Genomic DNA, 19,909 nt, shown 5'->3' on the forward strand with positions numbered 1-19,909 from the left:
TGAATATTTGAGTCGATAGAAAATCTCTGCTATGTCACACAAAACAACAAGACAAACAGGACCTTGATCGTTGGTTCCAAGGCTTGTATTATTAGTGAACTCCCCTGGTATTTATTTTAGAATTTTAGTAGTCATTGATGGAATTTGAGCCTCTCTTTACAATTTGATCTCAATAGGTCCTGCCAATAGAAGGCCTCGATTGCAGAAAATATGGACCTGAAAAAATCAATGGACGATCAATTCTCGAATCGACATCCATGTTTGCCAGTGAACACAAGAATTGGGATAGTGGGAGGTGGTCCAAGTGGCTTATCAGCTGCATATGCACTAACTAAGCTTGGTTACAATAATGTCACTGTGCTCGAGAAATATCACAGTGTTGGTGGCATGTGTGAATCAGTTGAAATTGAAGGTAACAAATAAATATAACAGCCTTGATTGCCTGAGTTTTGTTACTATAAATGTTATTAACATGTCTGAATTTTTATTTTTATTTTTTCTCTTGCAGGAAAGATTTATGATCTTGGAGGTCAAGTTCTTGCAGCAAACAGTGCGCCGGTTATATTTCACTTGGCAAAAGAAACTGGCTCTGAACTAGTCGAATTGGACTCCCACAAGCTTGCCCTCATTGACAGTTCTACAGGAAAGTACCAGGACATCCAAGTTGCAGATGATTATATATCCATGATTTCTCTAACTTTAGAACTTCAGGTAGTTTCTATTCTTGTGTACCGAGCTGGATAGTAGTTCAATTATTGAGCTCTCCACAATTTAGTTAAGTCTTCATTCATCTTTCACAGGATAAGGCAAAGGATTTAGGTCGAATTGGGGTCCACTCTGTGAGTGATTTTGCTTCAGAGTTAACTCCTAAATTTCTTGAGGTTCATGGACTCCATTCTGTTCCAAAATCTGTGGCCTATGGATACACTGCTTCTGGATATGGATATGTTCAAGACGTGCCTTATGCTTACATTCATGAGTTCACACGAACTTCCATGGCTGGAAAAATTCGACGTTTTAAACATGGGTACATGAATTTTTGGAAGAAGATTAGTGAAGTTTTGCCAATTGATGTGCACTGCAACACCGAAGTATTGTCAGTCAGACGCAGTCTATCTGGTGCCAATATTCATGTCAAAAATGGCAGTGGAGAATTTGAAGTTATGGAATTTGATAAAATCATCATTTCTGGGGCTTTTCCTTATAATAATGGAAAAACTTACCGATCACCGCATTCCAATTCAGCAGGTTTGTTTACTTATTTTCATAGGCTTCTACTTGATTTTGCCTTTTGTTTTGTCAGATGTTGAACTAGTCTTTGTCTCTGCAGAAACTAGGAAAGAGATGATGGATTTGAATGAGCTTGAAATGGAGTTGTTCAGTAAAGTACAAATTGTTGATTATTACACCACTGTTTTGAAGATTAAAGGGCTGGAACATATGCCGATTGGTTTCTATTACTTTGGGGAATTCATGGATGATCCTGCAACTATAGGGAATCCAGTTGCAATGCAGAAATTTCATGACGATACAGATATTTTCCTGTTTTGGTCTTACGGAAACTCTGCAGATATTAGGGGACCAAGAGTGACGAAGCTTGCAATTGATGCAGTTCAGAGAATGGGGGGAGAAGTTGAAAATGTAGTTTTACAACGGCGATTTAAGTATTTCCCTCATGTCAGCAGCCAAGGTATACTGTATAAATTAATGCCACACAGTTCACCACCACAAGCTTGTAGATGCTGATTCCCTTTTGTTGAATACAGATATGAAGGATGGCTTCTATGACAAAGTAGAGACTGCACTACAAGGTCAGCATAACACTTACTATGTTGGGGGACTTATGGCATTTGAGCTCACAGAGAGAAATTCATCTTATGCCATGTCTCTTGTCTGCAAGCACTTCGCAAATAATGATCCGTTGCCAATGTTTCCATATGCTAAGGTAATCTGACATTCTCAATTCTTTGTTGATCAATGGCAAGTTAGGAAATACGAATTTAGAAAATTTGTGGTTTAGTACCACCCATTTTACTTAATTGGAGCATTGTTTCCGCAGAGTTTGTTTCCACTGAAATCATATTGCTGGGATAGGATTCCCAGAGAGTTAGATGAATCACCAGGAGTGGAATTCGCCGACTTATCTACCCTGGATGGATATTTGAAGCACTGGGGAAGCCATAGAATTACTCGAAATAAAACACTCTATTCTTGGATTAATGAAGAAGGGGATGTGGTGTACCAAAGGACTTATGGAGAACTTCATGCCAATGCTTCTTGGATCGCTCAAATGCTCTTGAGAAACCAGAAACCTGATATAAAGTTTGGTGATAGAGTTCTCCTGGTCCATGTCCCAGGTCTAGATTTTGTTGATGCCTTTTTTGGGTGCTTGAGAGCTAGAGTAATACCAGTTCCAGTTCTTCCTCCGGATCCACTTCAAAGAGGCGGACAAGCTCTTTTGAAGATTCAAAATATTGCTCAATCATGCAATGCAGTGGCAATTCTGTCGACCATTGGTTACCATTCTGCTGTTCGGGCAGGTTCTGTGAAGAATTTGATTTTGTCGGCTGGTAAAAGTGGGAAGTCAGCTCGCTGGCCTAATCTTCCATGGTTACACACAGATTCTTGGACCAAGAACTCCAAAAATATGCTTGCAGAAGATATGGAAGATCATTCTGAACCAGCAGCAGATGATCTGTGTTTTCTTCAATTCACATCAGGGTCGACTGGTGATGCTAAAGGAGTGATGATTACTCATGGAAATCTCATTCATAATGTGAAGTTAATGCGAAAGAGATACAAGAGCACGTCGAAGACAGTACTAGTTAGCTGGCTTCCTCAATATCATGACATGGGATTGATTGGGGGACTTTTCACAGCTCTAGTTAGTGGGGGAACTGCGATACTATTTTCCCCAATTACCTTCATCAGGAACCCACTCTTGTGGCTTCACTCTATGAGTAAATACCAGGCTACTCACAGTGCTGGCCCCAACTTCGCTTTTGAACTCATGGTTAGAAGACTGGAATCCGACAAAGATAAGGCTCAGAATTATGACCTCTCTTCCATGATCTTCCTCATGATTGCTGCTGAACCAGTGAGGCAAAAAACTCTGAAAAGATTTGTTGAGCTCACTGGTCCTTTTGGCCTTTCCCAAGAGGTGATGGCTCCTGGTTATGGATTGGCAGAAAATTGTGTGTTTGTTAGTTGTGCATATGGAGAAGGGAAGCCCATCTTGGTAGACTGGCAAGGAAGGGTCTGTTGTGGGTATGTGGATCCTAATGATGAGGACATCGACATCAGAATAGTTGAGCCGGAATCGGGTGAAGAGCTTGAAGAAATTGGAAAGGAAGGAGAGATATGGATCAGCAGTCCAAGTGCAGGGATTGGGTACTGGGGCAGGGAGGAACTGAGTGAGAGAACCTTCAGAAATAAGCTTTTGAGCGGTAAGAAATACACAAGAACTGGTGATTTGGGACGGATAATTGATGGCAAATTTTTCATTACCGGAAGAATCAAAGATCTTATCATTGTTGCTGGAAGAAACGTTTACTCAGCCGATGTAGAAAAAACAGTTGAGAGCTCATCTGAAGTCCTACGTCCAGGTTGTTGTGCTGTCATTGGGGTTCCTGAGGAAATCTTATCAACCAAAGGGATATCAGTTCCAGATGGTTCAGATCAGATTGGTTTGGTTGTAGTTGCTGAGGTTAGAGATGGAAAACCTGTTAGTAGAGACATCATTGAGCAAATTCAAACCCGAGTTGCAGAAGAACATGGGGTCAGTGTGGCTTCCATTAAGCTGATCAAGCCCAGAACTATCAGTAAAACAACATCTGGAAAAATTAAGAGATTTGAATGCCTCAAACAGTTTACTGAAGGAACGCTGAATTTAGTTCCTGAGCCAATTATTTCAAAAAGATCACTTGTTCGTTCTTTCACTACCGGCACATGTAGGGAGGGAAAAACACCTCGACCTCAGTTGGGGAAAGGTGCTCTTCCACCAAGGCCCAGATTGAGTAACAAAGAAATTGTAGAGTTCCTAAAGAGGCTGGTTTCGGAGCAGACAGGGATTGCTGTTGATAATATCTCTACAACTGAGAACCTGGTAAGCTATGGGATTGATTCAATTGGAGTGGTCAGAGCAGCTCAAAAGCTTTCAGATTTTCTTGAAGTGCCAATTGGGGCAGTTGATATTTTCACTGCAACCTGCATTCAAGATTTGGCATGCTTCTCAGAGGATCTTGTCAAGAAGTCCCAACCTCAACATATGACCATTCCATCTTTTCTTCCAGAATCTGAGACTGGTTCTGCTGAGTTGGTAACTGAAGTTTCAATATCTCACCAATTGCATATCTGGCTATTGCAATTTGTTGCTCTTATTTATGTATCATCGATGCTGATCCTTCCTGCATATCTATCAATTTCTGCTTTTATGGACTTGATTTCTTCCAGCCAAACTATGATCAAAGTCAGTCCATGGTTGGACTATATGATTTGCTTAGCTCTTGCACCTCTTGCTTGGATCCTTTGCATAGTTTCAACCTGCATTTGTATTGCTTTGCTTGGGAATTCATTCCTTCAACCAAATTATGCTCTGACCCCTGAAATCTCCATCTGGTCGACTGATTTCGTTAAATGGTGGGCACTTTACAAGGCTCAAGACGTTTCTTCAAAAGTTATGGCAGTGCATTTGAGAGGAACAGTTTTCCTGAAATACTGGTTTCAGATGTTCGGAGCTAGGATTGGATCATCAGTTGTGCTCGATACTGTTGACATTACAGACCCAGCTCTTGTTTCCATTGGGGACGGGGTTGTGATTGCAGAAGGGGTTTTGGTCCAAAGCCATGAGGTGAAGAATGGAATCTTGAGTTTCCTTCCAATTAGAATTGGCCGAAATTCTTCAGTTGGTCCTTACGCTGTGATCCAGAAAGGAAGTGTTGTAGGAGAAGAGGCTGAAGTACAAGCATTGCAAAAGACAGAAGGAGACAAGCCTATTTCCAGATCTACCAAGGTCAACAACGTTCGAAAGGTAAAGACTAAAAAATTCCCATCTTAATTTTACTACAATTGTTGATCATTCACAAAGTTTAAAGACTTAAAGCTGTCTTGTAAACACAGCTTTGATTACTTAAAGTTACATTTGAAAACTTGTGTCAATTCTTTAATTCACCTTCATATCTATGCCTCTTTAAAATAGATTTAAGTCGGAATTTGATAACATTTTTTATTTCTCTACATTGGTTTCAGCATGCTGTGCTGTCAGAACCTCCCAATGATACTCAACTTGAGGCCTTTTACCACTTCATGGGCATCTACATGGTCGGTTTACTCAGTTCTCTTTCAGCAACTATTGTTTACTTCCTCTATATCTATCTAACTCAGAGAATGCCTTCTTTTCAACACTTTGCATTTATCTGCATCTCTGGCGCTTTCCACTGGTTTCCTTTCACCATCATTGCATATGCCACTATGATTGCTAGCACCGCCATTACCCCAACTACCTTTTCTCTATCAGTAGCCATTGCTTACCTAGCTCATGGCCTGATCCTGACCTTACTCACCAGCACTTTGACACATTTTCTGGCCAGAAATAAAGAAACAAAACAACCCCACCTGATAACTTGGCTTCGCCACCGCCTTCTCATTGCCTGCCATCTTAGATTTACTAAGCTCCTTTCTGGAACAGAAGCCTTCTGCATTTACTTGAGACTCTTGGGTGCAAAAGTTGGAAAACATTGCTCCATCAGAGCCATCAACCCAGTTTCGGACCCACAACAGATTTCAATTGGTGATAACGTACATTTGGGTGATTTCAGTCGAATCATTGCTGGTTTCTATTCCTCCGGTGGATTTAGATGTGGGAAAGTTGAAATGCAGGATAATTCATTAGTGGGAAGTCAAAGCCTAGTCCTCCCTGGTTCAGTTGTTCAAAGAGATGCTATTCTTGGTGCACTTTCAGTTGCCCCAATGAATTCAGTTCTCCAGAGAGGTGGTGTTTATATTGGGTCTCAAACTCCAGTCATGATAAAAAACACCATGCATGCTTTGGATGAGAGGATTGAAGAGATGGACACAAGATATAAGAAGATAGTTGGAAATCTAGCTGCAAATCTGGCTGCCACAACTCTTAAGGTTAGATCAAGATATTTCCATCGAATTGGTGTCAGCGGGAAGGGAGTTCTAAAACTGTATGATAACATCAAAGGGTTGCCAGATCACAAGATCTTCTACCCTGGAAAGACTTATCCTGTCACAGTTCGGCACAGCAATAGCTTGAGTGCAGATGATGATGCAAGGATCGATGCACGTGGTGCAGCAATAAGAATACTCTCACAAACAACAGCTGGGGATGAGTCTTCACTCCTTGACTTGACACTGAAAACAGGCAAGGCATTCTATGCACGCACGATTTCTGATTTTGCAACATGGCTTGTGTGTGGGCTAGCTGCAAGGGAGGAACATGTGAAACGCATCCCTCATGTGCGCGATGCAGTGTGGACTTCCCTCTGCCATGCCAACTCATATACCGAGCTGCATTATTACTCAAACATATGCAGGCTCTTCCGCTTCACGGATGGACAAGAGATGTATGTGAAGTTCAAGTTGAGGCCTTTTGATGAAAAGATCAGTGAAGACTCTGGAAAGGTGGAGCCTACGAGTATTCTCCCTCCGGAAACAGGCGCAATTCCTAGAGACGCTAATGACAACAGGCCATTACTTTTCCTCGCTGAAGATTTCCAACAACGAGTAAACTCCCCTGAAGGAGTTCGCTACATTTTCCAGTTACAGTTTATGCCCGTACCAAGTGAGGAAGCCTGCCAAGACATTGCACTTGACTGCACAAAACCATGGGATGAGAGGGAGTTCCCCTTTGTCGATGTTGGGGAGATATTAATCAATCAGAACCTCACCAATAAAGAGTCAGAGGAGCTGAATTTCAATCCTTTTATCCGATGCCACGAGGTGGATGTCATACGGGCTACATCATCCTCACAGAGTGCTTCAATTGATCACGGCCGTTCATTGATCTATGAGACTTGCCAGCATTTGAGAAATAGGGAACCACTTCCAGAGGCCTGGAGGATCTTCCTAGAGCAATCGGACGTAAAAGTGGATCTTTCCGGCTGTCCTATGGCAGCAGCATTAAAGAAACCGGATTCTGAAAAGGTGACACTGGCAAGAACTTGGTATCAAACTTCATGGGCCATTTTTGTTCAACCATTACTACAAACAATTCTGCCTTATTACCTCATGGGGTTAGTAATCTTTGGCCCTTTGAAGTGTGTACTTTACTTGAACACCATGAAGCATCCACTGCACTGGTTGCTTCCTTTGCTTTGGGTATCTTCAGGGATTTTGGCTGCATTAGCATGTGCTGTGACCAAATGGATTTTGGTGGGAAAGAAGAAAGAAGGTGGAACTGTTTTGTTGTGGAGTAAAGGGGTGTTTATGGACACAATATGGCAGGCTTTTAGGACATTGGTTGGGGATTATTTCATGGAAATGACAAGTGGGTCATTTTTGTTTGTGGTGTGGATGAAGCTCATGGGTTCAGAGATTGACTTGAGTGAGGGCGTTTATGTTGATAGCATGGGGGCAACTTTGAATCCTGAAATGGTGGAGATTGAAAGGAATGGGTGTGTGGGAAGGGAAGCTCTGCTGTTTGGACACATATATGAAGGTGAAGGAGGGAAAGTCAAGTTTGGGAAGGTGAGGGTTGGAGAAGGTGGGTTTGTGGGGAGTAGAGCTGTTGCCATGCCTGGGGTGACCCTGGTGAGTGGGGGCAATCTTAGTGCTCTCTCTCTTGCCATGAAGGAAGAAATTGTTAAGTCAAGGTAAAGGTTCATTAGTTAATTTGAAAACCAGTTGCCCCATTTGGATTATAATGTAATAATACTTGTTTGGCTGGTCTAGCAAATAAATCACCAGCTAGCATTATAATTTTTATAGAAAAATCAGTATTTATTGAAACTCTCTCTCTCTCTCTCTACTTTATTTTGAAGAAGGGAATTCACTCGTTAATATGAGCATGCACAGGTCTTATTGCCAAAAATGTAAATTGATGGAGTCAGCATTAGCCCCTAAAAAGTTGAATCTCATGGATCAGATATTTGTGGGACTATCTTCACCCAATATGGCTGCAAATAATTACTTATGTTCATACGTGAATGTTTTTAGAAGAAAAATATAAGATTAATTATTTTCTTGTAGTATTCTAGAAGAGAATAGAAGTTTGAGTGAATTAGATTATTTAGGGAAAACTTCTGAATTGGTTTAGTTGATGTATCTTAAGAGTCCTATTCCTATAATGAAGAGAAATATAATGTGATATTTTTATGTATAATTTTATTTCTTTATAGAACTCAAAATTAAGTATTTCTATGTACTAAAAAAAAATACTTCAAGAAGAACTAGTATGTTTATATTATAGTTACACGCCTAGCAAGAAAGAACATGTAATAGATATTATTAGTTGTGTATTTAAAATTGTGGTATGAAGAGCTAGAAGACAAAAAAAATAAATTAAAAAAATTAAAAAATAATAATAAAAATAATAATAGATAAAATGTATATTGATATTAAAACATTTATATTATCAACACACCCTGTAAAAACGAATGTGCAATGCACTCCACTGGTTTATGTACTTGAAATTCTATTATGGAGAGAAGTATAAAATCCAAAAAAAAAAATTCAATAAATTAAAATTAGAAAATAACACTTCTTCGTCAGGAAAGTTTTTGGAAATTTTCCAATCAGCTCGTATTGAATGATCAGCAAAAAAAATATTAGAAAATAACACTTCTTCGTTTGACTGCTTGTCCTTAGACTGCTTTACGAAATTATTTACATGGGTAACTCTTCATTAAAAATCAAAATCCCATTGACAATTAAGCTCCATCTAAACTAAAATATTTTATTCATTTTTTAGTGTTTGGTTACTCTGAATTCAAGTAAACATTTTACCAAATAAAATAATCTTGTGAAAACAATAACACTCGAATTTTTCTGATTGTGAAACACTATCGAGCCTGACTTAAGATGTGTCTCTCTTTTTCTCTTCAAAACCTAATCCTCTCCGGGCGCAAATCCTCTGAAGTAAATTCCCCTGCTGTCCCATGCGGTGCAAGGGATTTGATAGACCGTGCCTAGGGAAGACGGACTGTACTACAACCTTAGAGTAATGTAATTAGGTAAACGGTTCGTGCCAACCGAAGATAGGTTATACTTAGCTTTTGGTTATATGTGCATTTATCTTCTTAGTGATATCATTGTGTGCTTATAGCCACACGAATCATAATCATACATAGATTGAATTTTCCTATGTTAGATATGATTAGTCATTGTTATGAGATTTGTGATGAAGTTGGTTACATAACTTTTGTCTTTTATTATTTTTATTTTTGTTTTATTTTAATTGTTTATTTCAAAATCAACTTTTCAAGCAATCTATTTTCTTAAGTGTGTAGATTTAAATTAACTTGGATTCAGATTAGTTGACCAACGCATTCCCTTAGGTACGACCCTACTTATCACTGTACACTAATAAAGTGACTGTAGGAAAATAAATTATTTTTGACGGAGTATAGACATTTTGAGTTGATAGGAGATTGAAGACGACCTTGGGGGATTTATAACAGTGGGTAGTCCTGGCTCAGAAAGAAGCTAAATGCTTAAAACATGCCCTTAATTAAGAAAGATGACATCATGCAAAGGCTACTTGTTTATCTTGAACTTTGCTCGATCCCAAACCTTTTCTTAAGAATTATTCCACTTTAGGTATTCTACTAACCGCCTTATAGCCTTGCTAGCCCTGCTTGATAGGATTGATTGCCCTAGCCCAGATTTAGAGCTTGGACTTTCACCTTTCCATGGGGAAAGGGATTTCGTCAAAACAACAACTAGATAAGGAATTTACCTAGAGGTGCCTTAACCCCGAAGTTGGCCTTTCTTTTGTTGAATGCTTCCAAATGAATCGTTTTCTAGTTTCTTTGCTACTCTTTCTTTGGATGATCTCAAGGTCGATTTCCATGGACATGAAGATGACAACGAAGATATTGTCAGTCCTACAGCATCTCCTATCACCACTAGACGCACCACCTTCAAACGTATTACATGTTTTGGCCGCACACAAAGAAAGCTATTTATAAGTTGGTCTATCCAACTCGTCATCTCCTTCGCTATGATAACGGATTTAGAACTTAAAGGTTAACAAGGGTAAAGAGACGACAAAAAAACTACAGAACTTATATGAGCTCAGTCAATGTTAGAACTCCTGGAATGAAAAGTGGTTTGCCCGGAACAAACCTCTATACCTGTTGATCAAGACACGTTGGTTAGCAAAAAAAGCCACTATCATCCATCTATCAGAGTGAGAGCTCACTCATGCTTTTGCCACTTATTTAGCTTAGTCTCAATCGCACCTTTCAAAAGATAAAACCATGAATTCAGTAAGAATATATGGAGCAGTCCAACTTACGCTGTCCGCAGGTTAGCTTTTGTAATGCTTTCGGCAGAAGTCTGTTGTAATTACATTTAGATTCCATTTCCTATAGTTTAGTTTCTTTCTTTTATTAGATTGGTTGCGTCTTTTTAAGGGTAGTCCTTTTATTGTATTGTTCACGGGGTATTATTTATTGATTCAAATCAAACTGGACTCGAAGCTAAGCTGTACCTACTCTTCGTTCGGAAGGCAACCTACATCTTCCACTAGACTTGGTTAGAACGGAATGAGACAAGCATTTGATCCTACATCTTATTGACGATACAAATGAGCAATCCTGGCTAACAAAAAAGTGGAACTGTTAACACATTGGAAACAGTGAAGCTACGTGTTCGTAACCCATTTCATTAAATAAGGTCCTCTCTACCAATACCTAAAGGTTAGGCAACAATGGCATTATATACACATTTAGAGAAAGAGTTTGCATCCCTGGTTCAAGTTCCTGTTGCTGACTCAGTTGGGGGAATGGCCTTCATAGTGATTGATGCATGCAACATATCTTTCCAAGCAAAGGTGGAAGTTGGGCTAAAAACCCCACAAAATTGTCCTAACCATCCTTTTACTTAAGAAAACTAAGAGAAAACAACAAAAATGATGTTAAATATAGCTGGAAAAGTTGTAAACCCAATTTCCACACTTATACGACCAAAGAAAAGAAAAAGTAGAGTCTCCTATAGCAGCGAAATGAGTCAACCTACTTTTCTTTCAGAAAACGGGCAGTCAATTGAAATAGTTTAGTCAGCTATAGATGTCAAATGACTGAACTCGCTGTGTGATATCGCTTCTGAACTTTCCTTTTCTAGATTCTCATTCTTTCATTCTCTTACATAATTTAATTCACTTGGCTGATCTTTTCCCGGTCCTGTTCACCAGTTTTGACCACGTACTATCATGAATTTAATTTTATCTTTGAGTTTGCTCTTGGCTCAGAAGGAATGCTATCTAAATGCTTAACACATGCAAGTCGAACGTTGTTTTCTAGGAGCCTAAGAGACGGATAAAATTCTCCTAGCTTTAGTTAGCTTGTCTCGCCCATGAGGTTGATGCGAGTTGAGAACAAAGTGGTGAACGGGTGCGTAATGCGTTGGAATCTTCCTTTCAATTCGGGCCAAATCTTGAGAAAAGTTATCATGCGCTGTTTGATAAGCCTTCATAGTATTAAGTAGTTTGTGAGGTAAAGGCTTACCAAGCCGATGATGCTTAGCTGGTCTTTTCAGATGATCAGCTACACTGGGATTGAGACACGGCCCGGACTCTCACGGGTGGCAACAGTAGGGAATCTTAGACAATGGGCTCATACCCAATCCAGCAATCTGGCGTGAGTGAAGACTGTTCATCGGGTTGAAAGTGAAATTTGCCAAACAGTGGCGGAATGCTCTCGAAACCAATTCACTTAGGTGAGACAGAAGATAATGGAATTTCGTGTATAGGGGTTACATCCACAAATGTACGAAGGAACGCCCAAAGCGAAGGCAACTCTCTGGGTCCCTACCGACGCTAGGGTGCGAAAGCATAGGGAATGAAGAGGATTAGATACCCACGTAGTCCATGCCATAAACAATGAGTGTTCGCCCTTGGTCGACTAAGATCAGGGGCCCAGCTAATGCGTGAAACACTCCGCCTGGGGAGTACGGTCTCAAAAACTAAACTCAAAGGAATTGACGGGGGCCTACACAAGTGGTGGAGCATGTGGTTTAATTCGATACAACGTGCAAAACTTACCAGCCCTTGATATGTGAACAATCTAAAACCTGTCCTTAATGGGACGATACTGATGTTCATACAGGTGTTACATGGCTGTCGTCAGCTCGTGTCGGGGCGTGTACTGTTCTGGGCATGTGCTTGGGGCTTTGCATAAGATGTATTAAGAGCAGGAGGCTTCCTTTCTTTATCGAGATAGTGTCCTTATCCCTATGACTCAAAGCTTTAAAAATCTCTGCTGCCAAACCCCTTCTAAATGACTCAGATTCCCATTGAAGTTGAGGCAAATGAATGGTTGACAACTGAGGGAACAAACCTGAACCGGCTTACGTGGAATGCTTACTAAGCTAAGGGGTTAGGCAAGCTCCGATTAATTGAGATTAGATGGACATTTTCTAGCTTCAAAAACAAAGATGAAATACGGGGGCCTGCAAGAGAGATAGAAAGTGTTATATATTTCACTATCATGGGCATAGAAGAGAAATATTGGGGGATCGCCTAGGCACCTCAGTTAGATGAGGACGAGAGTCCCTTATGAGTCATTTTCTACTGCGCTACCTCCTCGATTGACCACGGATACAGAGGCGAATTTAACCGACGTTTGTCACCCAGGGGGACCAAATTCATGGCAAAGAAAAAAGCCCCGAAGGAGATGAAAAGCGGAAAGAAACGGCCTTAAGAAATGAGGTTTACCAAACTTATGGGTCTAGCAAAGAAGGAAGCCTTGAACTTTTGATGTAGAAGGGAGCAAAGGGACAAAAGGATGACTATAAGACTGACATGATGGATGTGATGAAGTCCTAACTGCATGAGGATAGAAGGAAAGTGTCCCCTAATTCAGATCAGGATTGGCGGGACAACCAGCCAGAGTGAATTTAGAAACAGTAAAAGGTTCACAATGACAATATCTGAAAATACACGACCATTATCAATGTTAATATAAGTGGAAAATTATTACTACTTGTATGAGATCTTCATTCATAATTTTATTCCACTTCTTTCATTTTTTTAATTTTTTTTACGCATCTTGATTTCCATTCGAATGTGATCTTCATTCAAAATTTTATTGTCATCTTTCTTAACCTCAACCTGATACCATATGATAGGGAAAAATAACCTACCTTGACCAGCCACCAGACTTCTTCGACATATTTTGTTATCAAAGATAAAGATTTTCCTCGGATAAGAATGATGACATTTCTTATCCAGAATAATGAATGACGACGTGGTTCAACAGGGTGGGGATAACCTTGGTACAATTTAAGGAAGTCAAAGGAGTAAATCTTATCCCCGACAAATTTGGCAATAAACGATCTCCTTTGATCTCGCACAAGCGGATCTCCCGCGGGATCAATTTGATTCCAATCGACAGCCATAAATAGGGCACCAAGATGTTAAAGAAGGTATAAGAAAAAACCTTAGAGAGAATATACATAATTATTATGTGATACGATTACAAGTACTAACTTAATCGTCGGAGGGTCTTCGGCCGGCACCCCACCGGTGTCTTCGAGGTGACGTCCCTTTATTTTGCAGGTAAACGCCATCGTTCTGAGTCGTGAGGATTTTCGCATCAATAGCTGGCGCTGTCTGTGGGAACGATTAGTTCTCTAAAGAAATAATAAGACGGCACGAGTTGCCGAATAGGGATTATGTTTCCGGTATTTGGTACCAGCGGTAATAGATAGGGGATGTATAGTGAACGACAGTTTGGGGGATGATTAGGTGATGTGATGTTATTCATATACTCGGATGATTTTATTGTTGTATGATTTGAACAGTGTCATGAGGACAAGTGTTGGTATTGTTGAGTGTTAGACAGCTAGGGAGTGATTATGGGTTCCGTTGAAGAATAATGGAGATGATTGACTTCGGTTTTGAGGTTTCGGGCATAAAATGGTCGTATTATGTGTTTTGATGAGGTAAGAATTGAATTGAGTCATGTCATGGAATTAATTACCTAGTATGGGCACTATAAGATCATTAGAGAGTTTTGTGCTGGTCGATGATTGCAACGTTTGGTACGATGTTATTACTAGTCTGTTAGGGGTTGTGTGACTAAGGTATGATTGGAATTTTAGAGTAGGTATGTGGCTGTATAGCCATTGTGGTTACGTAGAACGATGGATTGATAGTGGGTGAATTACATGGTTGTTTTACAGACTGTATGAGATTATGTTTTAGGATTGGACCTGAGGACAGGAACGACGTTTGGGTTGAGATCGGATTAAGGATGAGAATGGCCTGGCCAACCATTTCTCTTGAACCAATCCCTCTTTAGCACGATGTCGAGTTAAAGGTTAATGATTGTTTCGACTTGTTAGTAACAGTGAGAGCACGGTTTTACGCATTGTGTCGGTGTGGCAGTGTGGACTCAAATGATTTGTTTTAGGTGACAAGGTATGTTAGGTAGGACCATGTGTCAGATAAAGGGTTTACAGTACGATCACTGATTATTGAAGATTGTGTCTTGAGAATTTGTGACCTGGGTATAGGATAATTTGTCTTATTGTTCTGGTGACTCATGAATATGTAGCCGTTGGCAGAATTATTGTTTGATTACCTTGAGAATGACAAGTATTGTGATTGTTGATTTGTGTGGCTGGTAGTCGTTTGTACGGATATGAGGTGGTGTAATTAAGGGTTGATAGTAAGTGTTTGGTCTTATAAGGATGTGTAAATTAAAGTTAAGATTGATTGGGAATTAGAAGGGGTTCCTCGTCTGAAGTCTAGCGCGTCCATTGAAGGATGAGTTGGGTTTGGACGTTGTCATGTTTGTTTCTTTTCGGGCTTTGAAGCCTTTCGTGGCAGTGTAGAGTAGATCGATGTCCGTCTTAAGTCGAGTATAGTGTAGAGTGTACCAGTTGGTTTTGCATTGCAATGTTTTGAGTGATGAGTACCCTCATAGGGTGGTGAGCATTGGGTTACAGTGGCAATGGTTTCTATTTGTTTGGCGACGTCTGATGTCAGAGGCAATAATGTCGGTGAGTTCATGGTCTTGTTGTTGTATGGGGTGTTTCTCGAGGAGGTTTATGTTGTGGGCCTCTTTCTTTTAAGGAAGGTAAATTTCGAGGACAAAATCTTTTAAGGATGGTAGATTGTAATGTTTCCGATTTTTTCCATTTTCTAATTTTTGGAGGGTATTTTTGTCTTTTCTTGTTTTGCGTGCCAGACACCGTAGGGTGTGCCGGGTGTGTCAAAATATTGTTTGGGACGTTTCTTTGAGTTGAGAACTCTTAAAAATGTATTGGTTGCCACTTCGGCATTTTTTTTTCGTTTTTTGGACCAAAAGGTCCCACATGGGACCCACTATCGGAGTTGTCGTGTACGGGAATTTTATTTTGGGCCCATTGCATTTTGTGCATCATTAATTTGTGCATAAATTAATTGTTTTAAATGCTTACTAATGGTTGTAACATAATTGTGTGGGTATATTTAGATTTGTGGTATAGAATTAAAGTTAAAAAGATTTTTTTTTAGGAGGTACCCACCACTCACTTTCTTTTAATGGCCATAAGGCCATTTAGGCCTCAAAAAAAGAAAAATATCTCTCACTCTCGCTAGAACTCTCTATCCCTCTTTTTTTTGTTTTTTCATTTTCCTTTTCTTCTGAACTTCCATATTTGATTGCTCTCCAACCATAAGGAATTTGATAGAGCCGTTTGAGGCAAATCGGAGAGCTTGTTGAGATCTACGCGTTGACGTAAGCAATCTCTTATTTGGCTAATCAAAGGATTTTCGAAATCTATGGCTTGGAATTAGGGTTTTTGCATTCTTGGAGGTAGGAGTTTCTAATTCATAACTTCTTAGGCTTTATGTGAATTTCTCTTAATGAATTTGTTGTCTAACATGATCATTTGTGTTGATTCTTTTTAAAATGACTTAATTGTTGTAAATGAAGCATATCACTATATGTGTTAGTTGATGTAGTATGGAATAGCATGCTTAAGTGGTTGTATTAATTGTCTATCATGTGTAAATTACTAGATTTTACAATATGGAAGCATGTGGTTTATTTTTTTGAGATTTCCCCTAAGGCTTGTTGTATGGGGTTGTAGTATGGAAATTATATGCATAGGCATGATTGTGTTAGGCATGATGCATTCATGCATTCCATAGGGAAAGAAAGGGGAAAATGTTTTGAAGAGTATAAATCAGAACTTGTTTTCTTTGAGAAATGATTTTGAATTGGATTTGTGAAATTCGGACGCCTAGGAGGCGCCTAGTAGTCCGTGGTGTTAGCGTAGTCTAGAGAGGACTAGGGATTGAGTAAACTAGGCCGGATGCGAAGCCTTGGAGGTGCCTTGTGGTCGTGGATAGTTAGCCAATTCCCCCTTTCGTGACGCCTTGGAGGTGCCTTGGGTCGAATTACACTAACGGTTTGGAAGTTGAAACGATATTGTTTCGAAAACGGGGAGTGATATTGCATGGCATGCTACATTATTGGCATACTTGGTGCATTTGGTAGTTGGTGGATATATGTATGTTTGTTGATGATACAGTGATTTTACTTGACTCCGGAGATATGACCCTGTTTTCTTGCTTTCTATTTTCTATGTGAATTCACGGGGTCATAAGAGGTGTGTCTTAGACACTTTATACTGAGCGTTTAACTCACCCCATTATTTAATTTTTTTTAGGTTTGGAAAAAAAAGTGGTAGACGATGTTCCACCATAGGTCTAGCTTGGACTATGGGACCATTTTGTTATTTTGTATCAAATTTAAATGGACCTAGTGAACTCTAATTTGTTGTAATTAGTAATGAAACTCATAGATGCTAGTAGTTGTATTTTGTTGCATAGATTGCAAACTTGATGTATCTATCGTATAATTCATGTAAACGATTTTGGCACTATGTAAAGGACGTGTAAATTTTATCTTTTGAATGTATGGGATGTGATACACCATCTTACAGTGCTTTGGAATGGGTTTAGACCAGTTTCAAGGTCTCTATTGAGACCATTTTTCATTTCCATGTACATAGTAATTCAACTGTATTTTTCCACAGCTCGCAGGGCCATTTTGGTTGACCGAAATGGGCACTTCGGTCGACTGATCATTCTAGTAGCTGTAATCACTGTTGGGGTCACAACCGGCCGACCAGAATGGCCATTTCGGTCAACCGGTATAGGGGCCATTTCGGATGATCGAAGCTCCACTTCAGTCGGCGGAAATGGTGCAGTTTTGTAAGCCTTGTTCCATTTTTTGATATGATTAACCCTGGGCCTTTTAACCTTTTCTAGAGTTCTTATGAGGTATAAATATAATATGATAATGATGTATTGACCTTGGAATTGAAGGTAATTACCTAGGTAACCTCGGGTTCGGGTAAGGACCCAGCTAACGATTTTGACCTACGGGTTCGGGTCGTTACAGTCAGAGCGAAGCCCCGAACACCCAGCTTATCAAAGAAATAGAGAAAAAAAAGTAATCCTACCCAACATATAATTAATTATTGAAACTTCTTAACTTTCCATAAATGAGTAAATGCAACAATAAGTCACGAAAACCTTACCAAAAATAAAAAATAAAATGAAAACAAGATGTCATAAAAACTGAGCTAAGTTTAACATAGCTTTGGGAAGTCCTACTACATCATCAAGCCATACGAAAGGAAACTGTTAGCAAAGCTTGTGTTGTCGGGCATGATTTTCCAGCTTTGAAAGCTGAGGAACTCATTTGCTACCTACAACTCGAGATTGGCATGATTCTTCTAATGTAGCCAGTAGTAACTTATCATTTATCAATACTACTTGAGAGTTAAATGAGTATGCATTCATTTTTTTGTATAAGTTGTTTGATTTGTATTTCGTTTACTGAAATTTGTATTTGTAGGAATGAAAAACGCATGCATGCTTTTGCCAATATAATATCCAGAGCAAAATGTGTGATACCCCTCGATTCTAGAGCCACGGGTGATCAAGTCTAAGCACAGATCTGAAGGATACCAAACAATTAAGTATGTAAATGAACACAGAATACAAAAAGAATAATAAGAAATAAATAATAAAGGCTAAAAAGAATTCTAAATAATAATCCTTAATAATGCTAATTAAATAATCCTCCAACATACTCCATAAAATGCTCCAATAATAAAATAACTCGGGAATCCATCGTGTGGACCCCTAATAAAAATCCCAACTGAAAATAACTGAACTAAAGAAGAATTCCAAAACAAAAAATAAATAGCAGGCCTACGTAGTCGAAAGAATGAGCGACCATCTCTACCCAGCATAAACAAGCTCTAAGACTGGAACCGCCCGATACCTGAAAATATAATAATGGGTCAGACCCACGAACAAGTTCTACTCTAACTACAATCCAAACAGAGACCCAATATGCAGATATATCTTAGATAACTCAATAATAACTATCTAGTCCATAAATATATATATCCACACTAAGGGACTCTCACTGGACTACAAAGAGGGTCTCAATCTGAATAGAAGGCAACATGCAAAACGCACCTAAGGTGGGCATGAGTACCTAGACCTAACAGGGTATACCTCTACCATCATAGCCAGCTATGCATCCCAAAGCATATACGCTCCCTAACCATCGATCCTGAGACTCAAGCTCATGTCGTGGTACCATAGATATATATCTAAAATCCATCAACAACCAAAGTAGTGTTGCTCAATTGTTCATTTTCTTAACACGAAATATAAGTAGGATTTAGATGTTAATCCATTCCCTTATTCCAGAGTAAATAGGACTTAGTATTTTGAACTAATCCGTCCCTAATATGCCACCGTCCCATACCGGTACATACAATCCACAACTTCCATGTAATTGACAAAATAGAATTTAATAGTTCATCAATTAAAATCCAGAATATTAATCCATGTAATTGACAGAACATAGTTTAATAGTTCATCAATTAAAATCCAGAATATTAATCCATATAATTGATAGAACAGAGTTTAATTGTTCATCAATTAAAATGCAAAATAAGCATAATAAAATCTGATAAGTATATAACCATATTATGTATCCAATATAGATTTAAAAATCATGTCCCAGTCATTTAAATTGCTAAAATCAGATTAAGCAATTAAATCCTCTCTATCCGTTAACAACATGCAAACTTATTTAAACTTTCATATTGTTCAAATCATTAGCATATAGATAAAAATTATACATCATGGCATCCTAATACGTCATGAAAATTATTTAGAATCCCCATTCATTAACCCAAAACCATTCTGAAATCTAAAAAATATCCAAATAGTGCCTGAAAACACTTCTTGTACACCCTATAGCAAGAGAGCAAGCTCTCAAAAGTTGAGAGCCAGCTCTGTACCAATGGGAACCGGCTCCCCTACCCTTGGAGCCGGTTATATGCCTTAGGGAGCCGGCTCCCATCACCATGGAGCCGGCTCTCTATCTCACAGAGAGCCACAGCCAAAAATATTTAGGGAGCCAGCTCCATCCCTTGAGAGCCGGCTTTGTCCCCGTTTTCCATCATCGTCTTTATCTCCGACGATGTTAAAAACCCTCTATAATGTTTTATTTAGGTTCCCAGAGATCCGTTTATGTCCCAAAATTATCCCAGAAACTTTTAACACACAGTATGCATCATTAACAATAATTAAAGTACATAATTCGAAACAAGTGATACAATAATTCAATCTCAATTAACAGCATGTAACAATGGGTTAAACTCTGAATCACATGCATACTTAATCAATTTTAATGCCCGT

General features: G+C 39.2%; 2 protein-coding genes across 2 annotated transcripts; both read left to right on the forward strand.

Annotated features, from left to right (window-relative positions):
* Nucleotides 1-210: 210 nt before the first annotated feature.
* On the forward strand, nucleotides 211-1,954 carry LOC132313957 (uncharacterized). The gene is made up of 5 exons (XM_059812888.1): nucleotides 211-412; nucleotides 509-711; nucleotides 801-1,248; nucleotides 1,331-1,690; nucleotides 1,767-1,954. Exons 1-5 carry the CDS (start codon nucleotides 211-213, stop codon nucleotides 1,952-1,954), a joined length of 1,401 nt encoding a protein of 466 aa, XP_059668871.1.
* A 114-nt stretch (nucleotides 1,955-2,068) lies between these two features.
* LOC132311333 (uncharacterized) lies at nucleotides 2,069-7,971 on the forward strand. Its single transcript, XM_059809208.1, has 2 exons — nucleotides 2,069-5,029; nucleotides 5,248-7,971. The coding sequence occupies exons 1-2, from the start codon at nucleotides 2,291-2,293 to the stop codon at nucleotides 7,837-7,839; spliced, it is 5,331 nt and encodes a 1,776-aa protein (XP_059665191.1). The 5' UTR covers nucleotides 2,069-2,290; the 3' UTR covers nucleotides 7,840-7,971.
* The last annotated feature ends 11,938 nt before the right edge of the window (nucleotides 7,972-19,909 follow it).

The sequence above is a fragment of the Cornus florida genome, unplaced genomic scaffold (assembly GCF_030987335.1).
Source record: "Cornus florida cultivar Cherokee Brave unplaced genomic scaffold, ASM3098733v1 CherokeeBrave_3.0.0_Hap2_Chr06, whole genome shotgun sequence".
Lineage (NCBI taxonomy): Eukaryota > Viridiplantae > Streptophyta > Magnoliopsida > Cornales > Cornaceae > Cornus > Cornus florida.